Genomic DNA, 14,294 nt, shown 5'->3' on the forward strand with positions numbered 1-14,294 from the left:
GTCCTGGGATCGAGCCCCGCGTCGGGCTCCCTGCTCAGTGGGGAGCCTGCTTCTCCCTCTGCCTCTGCCTGCCGCTCCCCCTGCTTGTGCTCTCTGTCTCTCTGTCAAATAAATAAATAAAATCTTTAAAAAAAAAAAAAAAGAAATGTCTAATCTTCCTACTGGCATTTGCCCCTTTCTTTTTCTGGTTTTCATTTCAAAGGACCCTCACATTAAATGCACATGGCTCTGCTTAAGCCACCTGACTAACTAAAGCTAGGATTTAAGTGTTTCTCCTTAATGCTCAAGTTTATTCTCTGATAATGGGATGGGAAGATGTATAGCCTCATTGTATGCCACCACACTAGTCTGACTTTTAGTTGTTTTACAAAGTTGTAAGCAGACAAGACTACAGATATTGACTTGAGCTATCTTAAGGAGAAGGGAATTATTGGAAGATGGTTAGGAAGCATATGGAATAATGGGAACTGGGAAACTAAGACTTGGAAATGGGTAGGAATCAAGGGGGTTGTGGAGCTGTTGTTCCTGTTCTGTGTCTTTCTTTTTCATTTCTTAATGGTGTTTTTGAAGAGCAAAACTTTTAAATTTTGATAAAGTCCCATTTATCACATTTTTAACTTCAATAATTTATGCTTTTTGTGTCCTAAGAAATATATGCTTAACCTGAATATCACAAGATTTCTCCCTTATGTTTGAAAACATGTTTTAAAAGCTTCTGGAGGCTTTATAGTTTTTACTTCTAGATTTAGTTCTACAATCCATTTTAAATTAATCTTTGTGTGAGGTGAGTTGGCTAACTACCTTATCACACATTGCCTAAAATCATCTACATTTCAATTCTTTTCAGAATTTGCTTATTGATTAGTAGTCTTCATTTAAAAAAAATCAAGAAGTATTCCTTTGTCCATAGAATACACATTTTGTTTTGCCTATGTAGAATGGTATAATAGTGAAATTGGACAAGTAATGGCAAGTTTAGGATTTTTGGAAGCCAAAAAATCTTTCTTATGTTAGTTTTTCCCATTTTTTCTTTTAAAGTATGGGAATTTCCTCTATTAGTATTTATCATTATTATTCCTATTTTTATCAATGAAAAATTGAAGCTCAGAAATATAGTTTTTTCAGCCATACAAATTATTTATGCTAATATTAGGTGTTAGCTCATGCCAGATTTTCCATTTTAGCACATGTGAAATAGAAAAAAGTCACAAAATGTTTATAAGAGGGGCGGGGCAAATGATTATAGCATAAATATCAACTTTCTATTCACAAATAGATAATGTTATATACATGGGTATTATTATCATATTTATTATTCATTGAGGTCACATCTATTAAACATGGGAAGTCCTATTGTATGACTTTTATCCTGTGGATAGTCCAGGCAGACTGGTGACAGTGTGCTATCTATTACTTGAAATGCTCTGTTTTCAAGTAGTCTGATTTGATGAGTTTTGCTATATTTCCTTTTTGGGTGATCATTTTATAACTTATTCTCAAAATATTCTCATTTGTCACAGTAGCTAATTTACCTTTTTTCAATTGTATTGTATCTTTGCTGTTTCATCTCTCAGAAGTCTATAAACAGGTGTCATTGTCAGTGACATTAATCATCCTGTGGCCAGCCTTCCAGTGGCTAGCACTTATCCTTTTAATCTGGTAGATTTCCTCCATTTCCCTCAGAAATTTCTCTGATTTTAGTTGCCATCTGAAATACAGATTATTTATATCATGTGGTGAAATATGAACCTCATCCTAATACAGTACTGGAGAATATATACTCTGTGAGTTATCAGGTCGTCTTAGTCCAAGGCCTTTAGGAACCATCTACAACTTCCAAATAAAGCTCAAACCTCTTTGCTTAGCATTCAGACAAATCATCTCAGTTATAAGTAATATTTCTCTCCTTGTAATCCCGTTCTATTGTCTTCATACCTCTAACCTGAGTGTTAATGTATCTTTATAATAGAGTTGCAGTGCACAATTTATATGACTTCGAGTCTAAGTAAAGCTGAAAAAGAATAATTTAATTCTCTAACAACTAACCACTAGTCCTGTATCAGTTAGAGTTTACTTAGGAAGCAGAATCAGAAGCCCTATGAATGATGAAGAATATGGGATTGCTATGGGCGTTAGCCCTTACATAATTGTAGGGGCTTCTGAAGCAGTCTATGTCTGGTGTTGGGCCTGAAGTCAGCAGGAACAACAGTCAGGAAGGAAAGATGGTCATGAAATGGGGGAGAATAAAAAAATGACTGGGATTGGTGAGGATAAGCTGGAACCCATGAGGACAAACTAGAACCTGTAGGAACAAATTGGGACTTGTATTTGTCTCTCATTGTATCTAACTTCAGTGATACATGTGACCTATAGGATAAGGTGGTGCCTTTGGCCACACTGTTGAACATGCACCTACTTGAGGATTCAAAGGAGCTGAAGGAGGAGATCTGGTGGGAGCTGGAGAGTGCAGGCCAGGCTGCTGGCCCATGCCTACATGGTGAGCCAGCAGATCAGTGTCTGGCCTTACAATGATCTTCAGAACATAAAAATGTCTTCAGCTTTACTTCTGCCTTTCAAATCTCACACAAATTTCTCTTTTTACTAACCTTATCCTAGAGCCATACAGGGAAGGGAATTCTGGGAAATGCAGTTCCATCTTAGGTAAGTTAATGTGGTAGAAATCCACCACAAGTCCATTTCTGCATAAGCCCTTGAGTAAGCAAGGGATTGGAGATATGCATCTGGTATATTTTCAGTCTATCTCAGTTCCCGAGTACCTACCATGGCATCTCACTGTGCTGAGTGCAATTCTACTATTTGGTTAAATTTTTCAGACAAGACTGCTTTCCTCATCATAAACCAATTGCTTCATTACATGCTCACAGGAAAATGATCTGATCCAAAACTGGAGAGAAAAACTGGCTGTATTGGGTCTATGAACCAAGTGATGCTATCTGGGTCTCTAACATGGTGCCTTCCTAAGAAGGTATTTCTAGAGTAATTTTGCTCATTTATTGAATTTTCAATTTACACATTGACTTAGGAACCCTGATCCCGATTTTAGAACTTTCTTCAATAAATATTTGTTAAATGGCAAATGAATGGTGTAGGGATTTTCTTCTGCTGTATTCCTCTTACCAACTAGCAAAGTGCTTGACACATATTAGATACTTAATAGATGTGGGTTAAATTATTTATTGAAAACTTTTATTCTGTGTTGTATAATATTAAAAAGAATATTATAAATGTTTTATTTTTTATTTTTATTTTTTTAAGATTTTATTTATTTATTTGACAGAGAGAGAGACAGCGAGAGAGGGAACACAAGCAGGGGGAGTGGGAGAAGGAGAAGCAGTCTTCCCGCTGAGCAGGGAGCCCGATGCGGGGCTCGATCCCAGGACCCTGGGATCATGACCCAAGCCGAAGGCAGATGCTTAACTACTGAGCCACCCAGGCACCCCACAAATGTTTTCTTTTTTAATAGGTTTCCAAGTTGCCTTTAATACAAGCCACTGAATATTGTGTATGCTTTGGGGTCTATGTAAAAGTGACTGTCCATTCAATTGGGTTTTGCAAGGTGAATTGAAGCTTGCAGAAAAGTGTATGTATATTAAAGTACCTTGGAAAATTTTGGCCCTGTTTGTTTCCTTCAGTGTTTTCATAAATCCCGGCACTCTGCTTTTACTTCTCTCTGTCTTCTGTTTCTCTTTCTTTGGCAAATTATCTTTAAAATATTACTACTAAGATAATCCATGCTCTTGGTAAACAGTAAATAAAGGAGAAAAGTTAACCTAAAAGTTCTCTGAACTCCTCCCTCTCCATACACAACTCCACACTATCCAAAAATAACCACTATTAATATTTTTATATATCTTTCCTCAAATATTCTATGAATTTATAAACATGTATATATATACTTGAAACAATAGTATCATATTATTAATACTATTCTGCAACAAGTTTTCACTTAATACATCTTGAAACTTAAAATATCAGCACATAAATGAACAGCTTTCTTTTAAGCAAACTCTTCAACATGTATTCCAAAGTACAATTTATGATTTAACTAGTTCCCTGTGATGATTATCTTAGGTTAATTCTAATAATTAGCATTACAAACAATGTTTCATATATATATATATATATCTGTCTGTATCATGCAGGTGTATCCAAAGAGCAAATTCCAAGCAGTGGAATTGCAATGTTTGCTTGAGCTTTGTTATCAACTAAAGGGTATTTTTTTTCAGGATACATGTTTATAGCTCATTCAAGTTGCTAGTAAACACTGGGTCACGTGTGTTTCCACAGCCTCTTTTGTCAAGATACCTTTGGTAAAAGGAAAAGATGTTGAAAGAATGGTCTTTGCCTTCATCATTTGTAGATCCTTCTTTGGTCATCTATAATTCACTAATAATCAGCAGTCATTCATAACCATTTTTTGAAACTGAAGACAGCTTTTCTAGAGACTAGAAGTATCATCATCATGTTTAAGTCAATCCAATCTATTATTCTAAAAAATATATATTTTTTCAATTTCATTATCTTAAGATTGAATAATAATGCTGATATGACCACTAAAAATTAGCTTGCTCAGCAATTGTCAGGACAACTGTCACAAAAGAGTTTGCCTATTGTTTGCCGCTGCTCCATTCCTCCCTTATTTCCCCCAAAGAATTTAAGACAGCCTATTCTGCAAAGATAAGTGCTTGAAGACTAAACACCATCATAGACTAGGGACAGGAGGCAGGTGGTAAAAGAGAGAGTGGGAGGAAATTATTTTTCCAAGAAACTAGCTTATGCAAGGCCTAAAACCTAGTTCTGAGCTTCTTAGTAGAAGGTAGAGAGAGAAAAGCTGAGTTATGGAGCTTGTCTTTTTTAGCACAGAGGTTCTCAGGCCTATTAGACACAATGAATCCTTTTTATAACAAATATTTTGCCTGAATGCCTTGTTACTATCCTGAAGTGAGGTTTATGGATAATTCAGCTTATTTACCCATACCATTTAAAAATGACTATAAAGGGGGCACCTGCGTGGCTTGGTAGGTTAAGCATCTAACTCTTGATCTCAACTCAGTTCTCAACCTCAGGTTTGTGAGTTCATGCCCTGCATTGGGTTCCATTCCCAGCATGGAGCCTACTTAAAAAAAAAAGAATATAAAGTCCGAACTCTAGTATAATGTAAGTAATGTATATTTTAATATATACATGTCTAGGCATGACTATGCTGGAAGGCAAATGAAGTTGCCACATGCTTATACCAACAGGAAGAATCACTATGAATGCTACAGCTACAAATGCAGTCTGGCTCAAGTCTGTTGGCTACTCAACAGCCACTAGACTCATTGATCATAATGATTATAGTTTTCCTAAATAGTGAAGAATTCTTCTTAAATCCTGAAAAAAAGGCATAATCTTAAATCCTGAAAAAAAAGCCGTAATTCCCCGGTTTACTTGGATTTTGAGTTTCTAGGAAATTAAGTGATATTGAAATTAAGCAGAAACTTCTTTGTATTTGCACTTAAAGTGGGTTTTTTTCTAGGTTCATAAGCATCCTTTTTTTTTCTTTTTTTTTTTTTTTAAAGGTTTTTTATTTATTTATTTGAGAGAAAGCACATGAGAGGGGGGAGGGTCAGAGGGAGAAACAGACTCCCTGCCGAGCAGGGAGCCCGATGCGGGACTCGATCCAGGGACTCCAGGATCATGACCTGAGCCGAAGGCAGTCGCTTAACCAACTGAGCCACCCAGGCGCCCCATCCTTTTTTTTTCTTATATGGAAGTCTGATGAGATATTTCAACATAGTGCAGAATATGGAACAGTCTTCATTGTATAGGACTGTCCTGTACATTGCAGGCCATCCAACATCCCTAGTTTCTGTTCACATGAAGTGCCAGAAGTTTCTCCCTCCCACCACCATTGCAACAGTCACTTTGGAAATCTGCTTGGCATTATGTGTTAAAATCTGCATTTCCCATGACCCAGTAATCTACTCCTAATTGTATATATATAAGAAATGAGTATGTATGTACATCAAAAGTTTTGTTCAAGAATGTTTGCAGCAACATTGTTCCTATTGGCCCCCCAATGGAAATAACTCAAATGTTCCCTCTGCAGTGGAATGGATAAATACATTCTGCCATATTCATGCACAGGAATAATATGCAACAGTGAAGATGAACAAATTGCTACTACAGAAGCCATGGAGAATCTCACAGTTGAATGACAGAGCCACACACAAAAGAATACATATTATATGATTCCAAAAGTTCAAACACAGGCAAAACAAATTTATCATGTTTGTTGGAGTAATGCCTGGAGGAGGAATGAGGTGTTTCTGTGGTGATAGGGCTTCCTTCCTCTCCCTCCCTTCCTTTTTCCACTTATCATTTATTTATACCATAAGAAGTTAGTATTCTGTGGGACACACTCTGGGAAAACTCTTTGTGTGACTTTTGTTTTATTAACTCTCAGTTTTCGTAGAGAACATCAGAGAGGTAGGGTAGCTTGCCTAATCTTGAGTAGTGAGTGATGGGTGCAAGAGTTCTATTTCTTGACCTGGGTGGGGCTTATGTGTGTGTTCACTTTGGGATAATTCATTATCAGCAGAGGGGAGAGTATTAAAACAAGTCTGTAGGATGACATTCGTGCAGTGTCCAGGGAATTAAAAAATGACTGTCATTAGAGAAACGTCAGTTTCTCTCCCCAGTCCTCCAGCTCTCCATTTCCTCGGAAGAGAGCCCAAGAAAACCAAATGCGAGAAACAAGCTCCAGTTCAAACTGCAACCCTCACACAGATCCGGGGACTCAAATGTCCACCGCTAGGGTTAAAAGGTATTCCCAAATTGGTCCAAGGTGGTTAAAAAGCGAGCAAGTCTCTTCGCTGCCCAGGGTAAGAAGGGAAAGAAAAAACAAAGATAAAAACGTGAAGTTACACCCCAACTCGCTGTTGGAAGCTCTGGAATCACCCGGGCAACGTGGGGCCCCGCCCGACCCATCATAGGAGGCGGGGCCAAGGCCTTGCTTTGACACTCTAGCAACGTAGCAAGCCTTTGTCGCGTCCTAGCAACACACCTCGCCCTCCCTGCGGCTGGCCTTCCCTCCCTTAGTCCTCCTTGCCAGCTCTTAGCTCCCGCTCAACCTCTCACTGGGCCTCTCGGTGGCCCCAAGGGCTTGGATTTGCATACTGGTGCTGGACAGCTCTCAGGCTTCCTGCGGTGGGAGCCACTCAGGCAGAGCCAGCGCATGGTGGGAGGGACAGCGAGAAAGAGCGTTTAAGAAAGAAAAAAAAAAATCAAGATTTGGTAATTTTTGTTTTTAAGGTACATCCAAAGCTCTGAGGAGAGGGGATTGAAGGGTGGGAAAATCACTTTTGTACAAACTCCATATAAAGAAAGAAGAGACCCATCGAGGACTGAGCACCTAGCCAACTGGAGACCTGTGATGTTGGACACCATCGTCCCTTCCGTGCAAGACCTGGGCAGGCAGGTGCTGCCCACGCTGCTGTCGCTGAGCCAGGAGGGTAAGCGATGTGGGGCGAGGGCCCTGGGGGCTGGATCTTAACCCGCTTGTGCGGAGGTGGAAAATCTCCTTCCCTATCCTCTGGAGTGGCCATGTTGTCTTGGCAACCAGCTGGTAATCACAGCAGGCTCATGTTGGATGCCCAGAGACAGTTTCTTTATTGACTGCCTTAATGAGGGAAAGGGGCCAGCTGAGGATTTTGATTAAAGGACTTAATGTATTAACTTGGGTACTAGCACAAAGTAAGTGCTCAATAAATGTTAGCTAAAAACAACCACCCCAAATGGCTCCTTCTCAGACTTCATGCAAAGAAAAGGCTACCTTGGTTACCCTTGATGTTTTGGGGTTGTGTTAAGTGAGATGATCATAAAAGGAGCTGGGTGGTTGGAAGAAGACTCGGCAGCTTCTTATAGAAATCTTACTAGACTTGATCAAAAGCATAGTTTCTTAGAAGAGTCCCCCTAAAGTGACACTGAGATGTCTGTAAGCAATGGGAGCCCTTGGTTTTCCAGAAATGGAAACTATTGTTACTATCAAGTCATTGTAATTTAGGGATGTTGCCTATGCTTTAACCAAATGACTTAAGAAGACAAAAATAAATAGGAGTAGATGTCTCTTTTCTTTCCCCTGCATCACTCCTATTTTTTCCTGTTACAATAATTCCAGAAGAAGCATTAATAGTTTTATGGATTAAAAAATATTTGCCATATTTATAAATTTATATTTAATTTATTTATGAGTGATTTTGAAAACCTTCTATGTGTTGGGTACCAGAGAACTGATGGTGAGCAAAAACCTTGGAATTTATAGTCTAGTGGGGGAGAGATACACATTAACCAAATAATCACAGAAATAAATATTAATTTACAATTAGTAAGTGCTACTAAGGAGGAGGTGCATGGTACACTGGGAACTTTTACTGAGGGCGAGGATGGGGATGTGTGTCAAGATTTGCTGAAGAAGAGATTTGAGCTAACGTGTGAAGAATGAGTTGCAGTTAAATAGATGAGATGGATCAGTATGGTAGGGAGTGGAGGGGAAGCAACAGTGTTCTTGGCAGAGGAAAAAACAAGAGTGTGTTGATGAGAGGGAGCAAGGGGTGACTTGAGGAATTGAAGGAAAGTAAAAATGGCTGCTTTGTAAGTGTAAGAGTGAGTGTGTTCTAAAGGAGGCTGGAGAAACAGGTCAGGTGTTGCAGGGCCTTGTAAATCATATAAAGGATAGTGGCCTTTATTTTAAGCCTGATTGAAGGCCGTTAAGTGTTTTGCATGGAGCTAAAGGAGGAGTTGAATGACGTGATCAAGTCTGTGTTTTGAAAAAGATTGCTTTGTTTGCCAAGTGGAGAATGAATTGGAGGGTCAAGGATGCCTAGAACAGTAACTTAAGTGAGAGTGAATGGTAGCTTGGTCTAAACTGGTAGCAGTAAAAGTGGAGAGAAGTAGACAGACTGAAAGGCTATTTAGAGGTAAAATCTACAGATTGTGGTGGTGAACTGGATAGGAGGGTGGGAGAGAAAGAAGTCTTGAGGATGAATTGAGTTCCTGGCTTATATAATTGAATAGATGATGGTGGCAGTCATTGTGATTGAAACCCTGGATACAGGGCAAGATTTAAGGGGAAGAAAATGCTGGTTTTGAGCACGTGAAGAGTCTCTGTGAGATATCCAAAGAGGCAGTTGGATACACAGGTCCAGAACCTGAAAATGGGGAGGGCGTCTGGGCTTCTAAAAAAACACTTGGGAGTTATCAGCATTTTGGTGGTCATTAAAGCCCTGGGCATGGGTGTGACTGTTTAAGAAGAGTCTGGAGTGAAGAATGAAGGCCGAGAGCTGTACCTTTGAAAATTCCAACATTCATTTTATTTATTTATTTATTTATTTAAAGATTTTATTTACCCATTTGAGAGAGAGAGAGCGAGAGAGAGAGCATGAACAGGGTGGGAGGGAAGAGAAGGGGCAGAGGGAGAAGCAGACTCCCTACTGAGTAGGGGGCCCCATGTGGGACTTGATCCCAGGACCCTGGGATTATGACCTGAGCTGATGGCAGACGCTTAACCAACTGAGCCAACCAGGTGCCCAAAAATTCCAACATTTAATGGCTGAGTTGAGGAAGATGAGCTTACAAATGAGAATGAGAAGAAATGGCTAGACAGGTAGGAAGAAAACCCAAGAGACCGTAGTTGTCACAAAAGTCAACAGGAGAGGTGTTTAAAGGAGGAGAGAGTGGTCATCAGTGTTAGATATGACTGAGGGGTCAGAGAGGTGAAAATTAAACATATCTATTGAATCTATTGAAAAGGAGACCATTGGGGACCTCAGCAAGAGCTTTATTGGTTGAAGGACAGAAACAGAAGTCAAGTAACTACTTATTAACATTCACAAATGACCCATTGTGAAGGAGATGAGGATAAACTTCCAATCTCAGCAAAACACATAAATTAACTTTACATCATTGTATATATTGAGTCCTGTTACTTCCATATGTTTCACCGAAGTTAAGTATTATGTAGTTATGGTACTTAGAAGGTCCTGTCATCATTTTATGGATGTGAACTCGGTCAAACTTTTGAAGACTACATAGCTAGCAATCTTCGGAGGCAGGACGGCTGTAGGTCTTCAGTGCAACACACTGATCTTTTCACTGCACTATGCTCTGGGAATATGTTTCTTTGTTCAAATCATTCTTGAATATTTTGCTTTGTTTGTGTGTCGGTATTTTAATTTTAGAAGATGTCTTACGAAGTCAGGGAGCTTATCTTTTATATTTGGTATTAATATCTATTTCAAGCATGTATTATTCCATAATTTACATAATGGACACTTAGTTCTTTTTTATAGTGATCATATATAAAATACAGTATTCCTGCTACTTGGCGCTGTGTTTAAAAATATGGTTTTGAATGCATAAAATGTTTAGAATTTGAAGTCAAGTAATGGTTGAACTGAGTATAGAAGGTATGTCTAGGGATTATTTCTTCATAATAGTGATTCTTGGTATTACACCTTTCTCTAAAATATAAAATTAGCATATTCTTTAACTTGCTTCTTAGACTGGATTACAATTCTTTGTGTTTTGAGATTTAGTGATATCCTCTCTGACTTTGGGATGTCAGAAAAATTAAAGTTAAAATCATAGTTTGTAAGATTTTCAAATCTGTCTATTCCAATTGAAGTGCAGGACCCTAAAGCTTCCTAAAGGGAATGATGTGCAGCTTTTCTTTTTTTCTTCAGTAAGAAATAGCAAATTTCGGTTTAGAATAATAAACTCTGCTCTTATATAACTTTGCCTGTTAGATTGTATAGAGTAAAACACCATGACTTGAATATATTATCCAAATGAAGAAAGATGATCCTCAAATTTCCAGTTAAGCTCAGTCAAGTCTTTTCATTAGGGTTTGGTTGCAAGCGATATAGTTTCTCCTGGCTCTAATTAAATCATTTCCTTTTGGTATAGATTGTTTTCCTGAAATTTGAGCTGCCTATCATGAGTCTAGGTGAAAGATTTAATAGTTTTGACTTAATTTGAAAGGTCTCCATGTAAATCTGGGTATGGAGATTCTGTATTATTAGTAAATTAATGACATTTTTGGTCATGATGAAAATTTTGACTCAGTATACAATTGGGATTGGTTGTAAGACCTTCTTAGTTCTTAGCAACCAGAAGTAGAATTCTTTTGTCTATGGTGGTGGGAAAGAGTGGGGAATACAGTAGGATGGAGCAGAGCAGAGGAAACACTTGGTTGTAATCTTGTCACTTGGCTCACTGTAGCATGCAACCCTAGTTTTCTTTGGTGGGTGAGTGAATTTCTATCACCCAACTTGTTCCCAGATGCCCATGAGAATCACTGCTACTTCTCATTGCTTACCTATTCCTTCTCTGGCATATTAATAAAAATATTTATAACCCTGATATAATGGAATTAAAAGATTGCAATTTCCCTGCCTTAAGTAGTGGTTTAAGCCATTAGAAATAAAAGTTATATATTATGCCAAATGAAATAAGTCAATCAGAGAGAGACAATTATATGATCTCACTGACATGTGGAATTTAAGAAACAAGGCAGAGGATCATAGGGGAAAGAGAGGAAAAAATGAAACAAGATGAAACCAGAGAGGGAGACAAACCATAAGAGACTTTTAATCATATGTAACAAACTGAGGGTTGCTGGAGGGGAGTGGAGGGATGGGGTAACTGGGAAGGGTATGTGTTGTAATGAACACTGGGTATTATGTAAGACTGATGAATCACAGACCTATACCCCTGAAACAAATAATACATTATTTTTTGAACTGTAAAACGCAGTTTAACCACAGTGCCATTTTTTTGTTCAAACAATTTTAATTATTTAATTGAATTTAAATTTTAAAAAAAGGAAAAAAAAGAAATAAAAGTTATACAAATAAATCAAGCAGTTTCCAAAGTGGGGAGAGAATTTGTCTTTTGTCACCAACTGCATCCATATCCCAAAGTGGCAACCTGGTAAATGTCACTGTTCTTGATCTTTTATTTTGAGAATTAAAACATAACACTCTAGGGGCACCTGGGTGGTTCAGTCAGTTAAGAGGCTGCCTTCGGCTCAGGTCATGATCCCAGGGTCCTGGGATCAAGCCCCACGTCGGGCTCCCTGCTCAGTGGAGAGTCTGCTTTTCCCTCTCCCTCTGCCTGCCTCTCTGCCTACTTGTGCTCTCTCTCTATCTCTCTGTCAAATAAGTAAATAAAATCTTTAAAAAAAAAATAAAACATAACACTCTTGATTTGCAAAGAGTTCCTCAATGGAAAGTTGTTGTTTTTTTTTAAGATTTTATTTATTTATTTGAGAGAGAGAACGAGAGCATGAGCTGGGTGAGGGGCAGAAGGAGAGAAAATCTCAAGCAGATTCCCCACTGAGCACAGAGCCCAACACGGGACTGGATCACACAACCGTGGGATCATGACCTGAGCTGAAATCAAGAGTCAGATGCTCAACTGACTGAGCCACACAGGTGCCCCTGGAAAGTATCTTTAATATATACACATCATTGGGTTTGGAATGGAGATGTCAACACATACTTAATTTTCTGTGTTTCTTTTTTTTTTCCAGGTTTAAAAATTTTTTATTTGTATATTAATAATTGTGCATTCCAATAATTAAAATTGTTTGAACAAAAAAATGGCACTGTGGTTAAACTGCATTTTACAGCCTGCAGGACACTTTGGACCAGCTTCATTTTTACTCTAGATTTCACTGTCCTCCCACCCAGCTTCTTCCTTTACCAACATGCCAGTTCTTTTCCTTCCCTGCCACACAGACAGGCAGATGGGAGAGGCAAGCGTGGTTTTCGTTGTCAGTAGTTCTGAATTCTTTGATGTGAAAAAGGGCAGCACAGCCGTTTAAACTTGATTCAACTTCTTTGCATCTGACAAAGTTAAACAGCTAAAAGAAGTAAGAAGGCAATGCTTGTGGAATGTACCATGCATATTGGCTGCCCACGCCTCATTAAGATTCACCTGCTTGCTTTTCCTGTTCAGTTGTTTCTTTGGAAGGCAGTGGATTTTTCTCCTGAGTTTCTGTCTTCTTCAATTTCAATTTATCAAATTTCTCACTCTAAGCCATATTGGGTTTGTCAGACTTAGTTGCAGAGGAAGGGGAGTGAGGCGCATGAGCCAGCGAAGTCCATTCTGCAGTGCCCACCACCAAGTCTCTGTATTTCTAAATATTGGTTATACCTAGAGTATACCTTCATATCCCATATTTAACACTAGTTATTGGCAACTACTTATTTTTCTTCCACAGTTTTTTTTTGGGGGGGGAAACACAGCTCAGAACAAGAAAAACATAGACGACCTCTCTCTGATCATTCAGAGCAGATAGTGAGAAGTCTATGCACTGATTCAAGACCTTGCTTGGGTCCCTACCCTAAGGTCTGTGGTTAAATGCTATTGTTTTAGAGATAATATTAGTATATCTGTTGAAATAAAAAACACAGCAAGTCAGAAGCAGTAAATTAGGATTAGGTAGGGGTTCTGCAGAGCACTAGCAGCAGAGAGTGGTGACAGCTGGTAGTCTAACATTAACAAATGAGAATGAAAAGCAAGTCAAAAATTAAGCAAAAATATGGTGATCATTTTGCAATATAGACAAATATCGAATCATGTACACCTGAAACTAATATAATATTGTGTCAATTGAATCTCAATTAGAAAAAGAATATATTGCTTTATAGATTTAGTAATGATGTTCTATGGACATAAGACAGTTAAAAAATATTGAAGGCTATTACATGCTACTCACTGTTGATAGTACACAAAGATTCAGTGCACCAAACAACTTAGGTTCCTGCTGTCGTGGAGTTTATCATCTGGGCAGGGTTGTGGAGAAAGATCACACACACACACACACACACACACAAAATCTCTTATTAATGAGCATCCCCCCCAGCCAAGAAAAAAGAATTAAGCAAAAACAGAAGTATGGAGACAGTTAATGTACAGACAACAGGCTTTCCTGCCTCAATGGTGCTTGACTTTATTCCTGTGTTATAGAATGGTATATGAATGAAGGTTTATATTTATCAGATGGCACAGAGTAGACACTCCATAAATGCTTTTTGAATGGGTCATTAAGAAAAGGCTAGGGTAAGGCTGTCATTGAAAATGGAGAGATAAAAAGCTTCCAGGACAAACAGAAACTAAAAGAATTTGCAATCACCAAACCAGCCCTACAAAATTTTTTGAAAGGGGTGCTCTAAGCAAAGAGAGAGCCCAAAAGTAACATAGACCAGAAAGGAACAGAGACAATA

General features: G+C 38.5%; 1 protein-coding gene and 1 pseudogene across 2 annotated transcripts in view; one reads left to right on the forward strand and one right to left on the reverse strand.

Annotated features, from left to right (window-relative positions):
• The first annotated feature begins 6,600 nt into the window (after positions 1 to 6,600).
• The window catches only part of CCDC81 (coiled-coil domain containing 81), a 42,895-nt gene continuing 35,201 nt past the window's right edge, over positions 6,601 to 14,294 (forward strand). Inside the window, exon 1 of one of the 2 annotated variants that reach the window (XM_006736206.3) lies at positions 6,601 to 7,517. In XM_006736206.3, the coding sequence (XP_006736269.1) occupies positions 7,439 to 7,517 (79 nt within the window). In that variant the 5' untranslated portion in view covers positions 6,601 to 7,438. The remainder of the gene's footprint in view (positions 7,518 to 14,294) is intronic. The other variant, XM_081798980.1, reaches the window with a different exon arrangement.
• Positions 12,635 to 13,245, reverse strand: LOC102730863 (thymosin beta-4-like; annotated as a pseudogene).

Source organism: Leptonychotes weddellii, chromosome 11 (assembly GCF_054177405.1).
Source record: "Leptonychotes weddellii isolate Sample4059 chromosome 11, ASM5417740v2, whole genome shotgun sequence".
NCBI classification, from domain to species: Eukaryota; Metazoa; Chordata; class Mammalia; order Carnivora; family Phocidae; genus Leptonychotes; species Leptonychotes weddellii.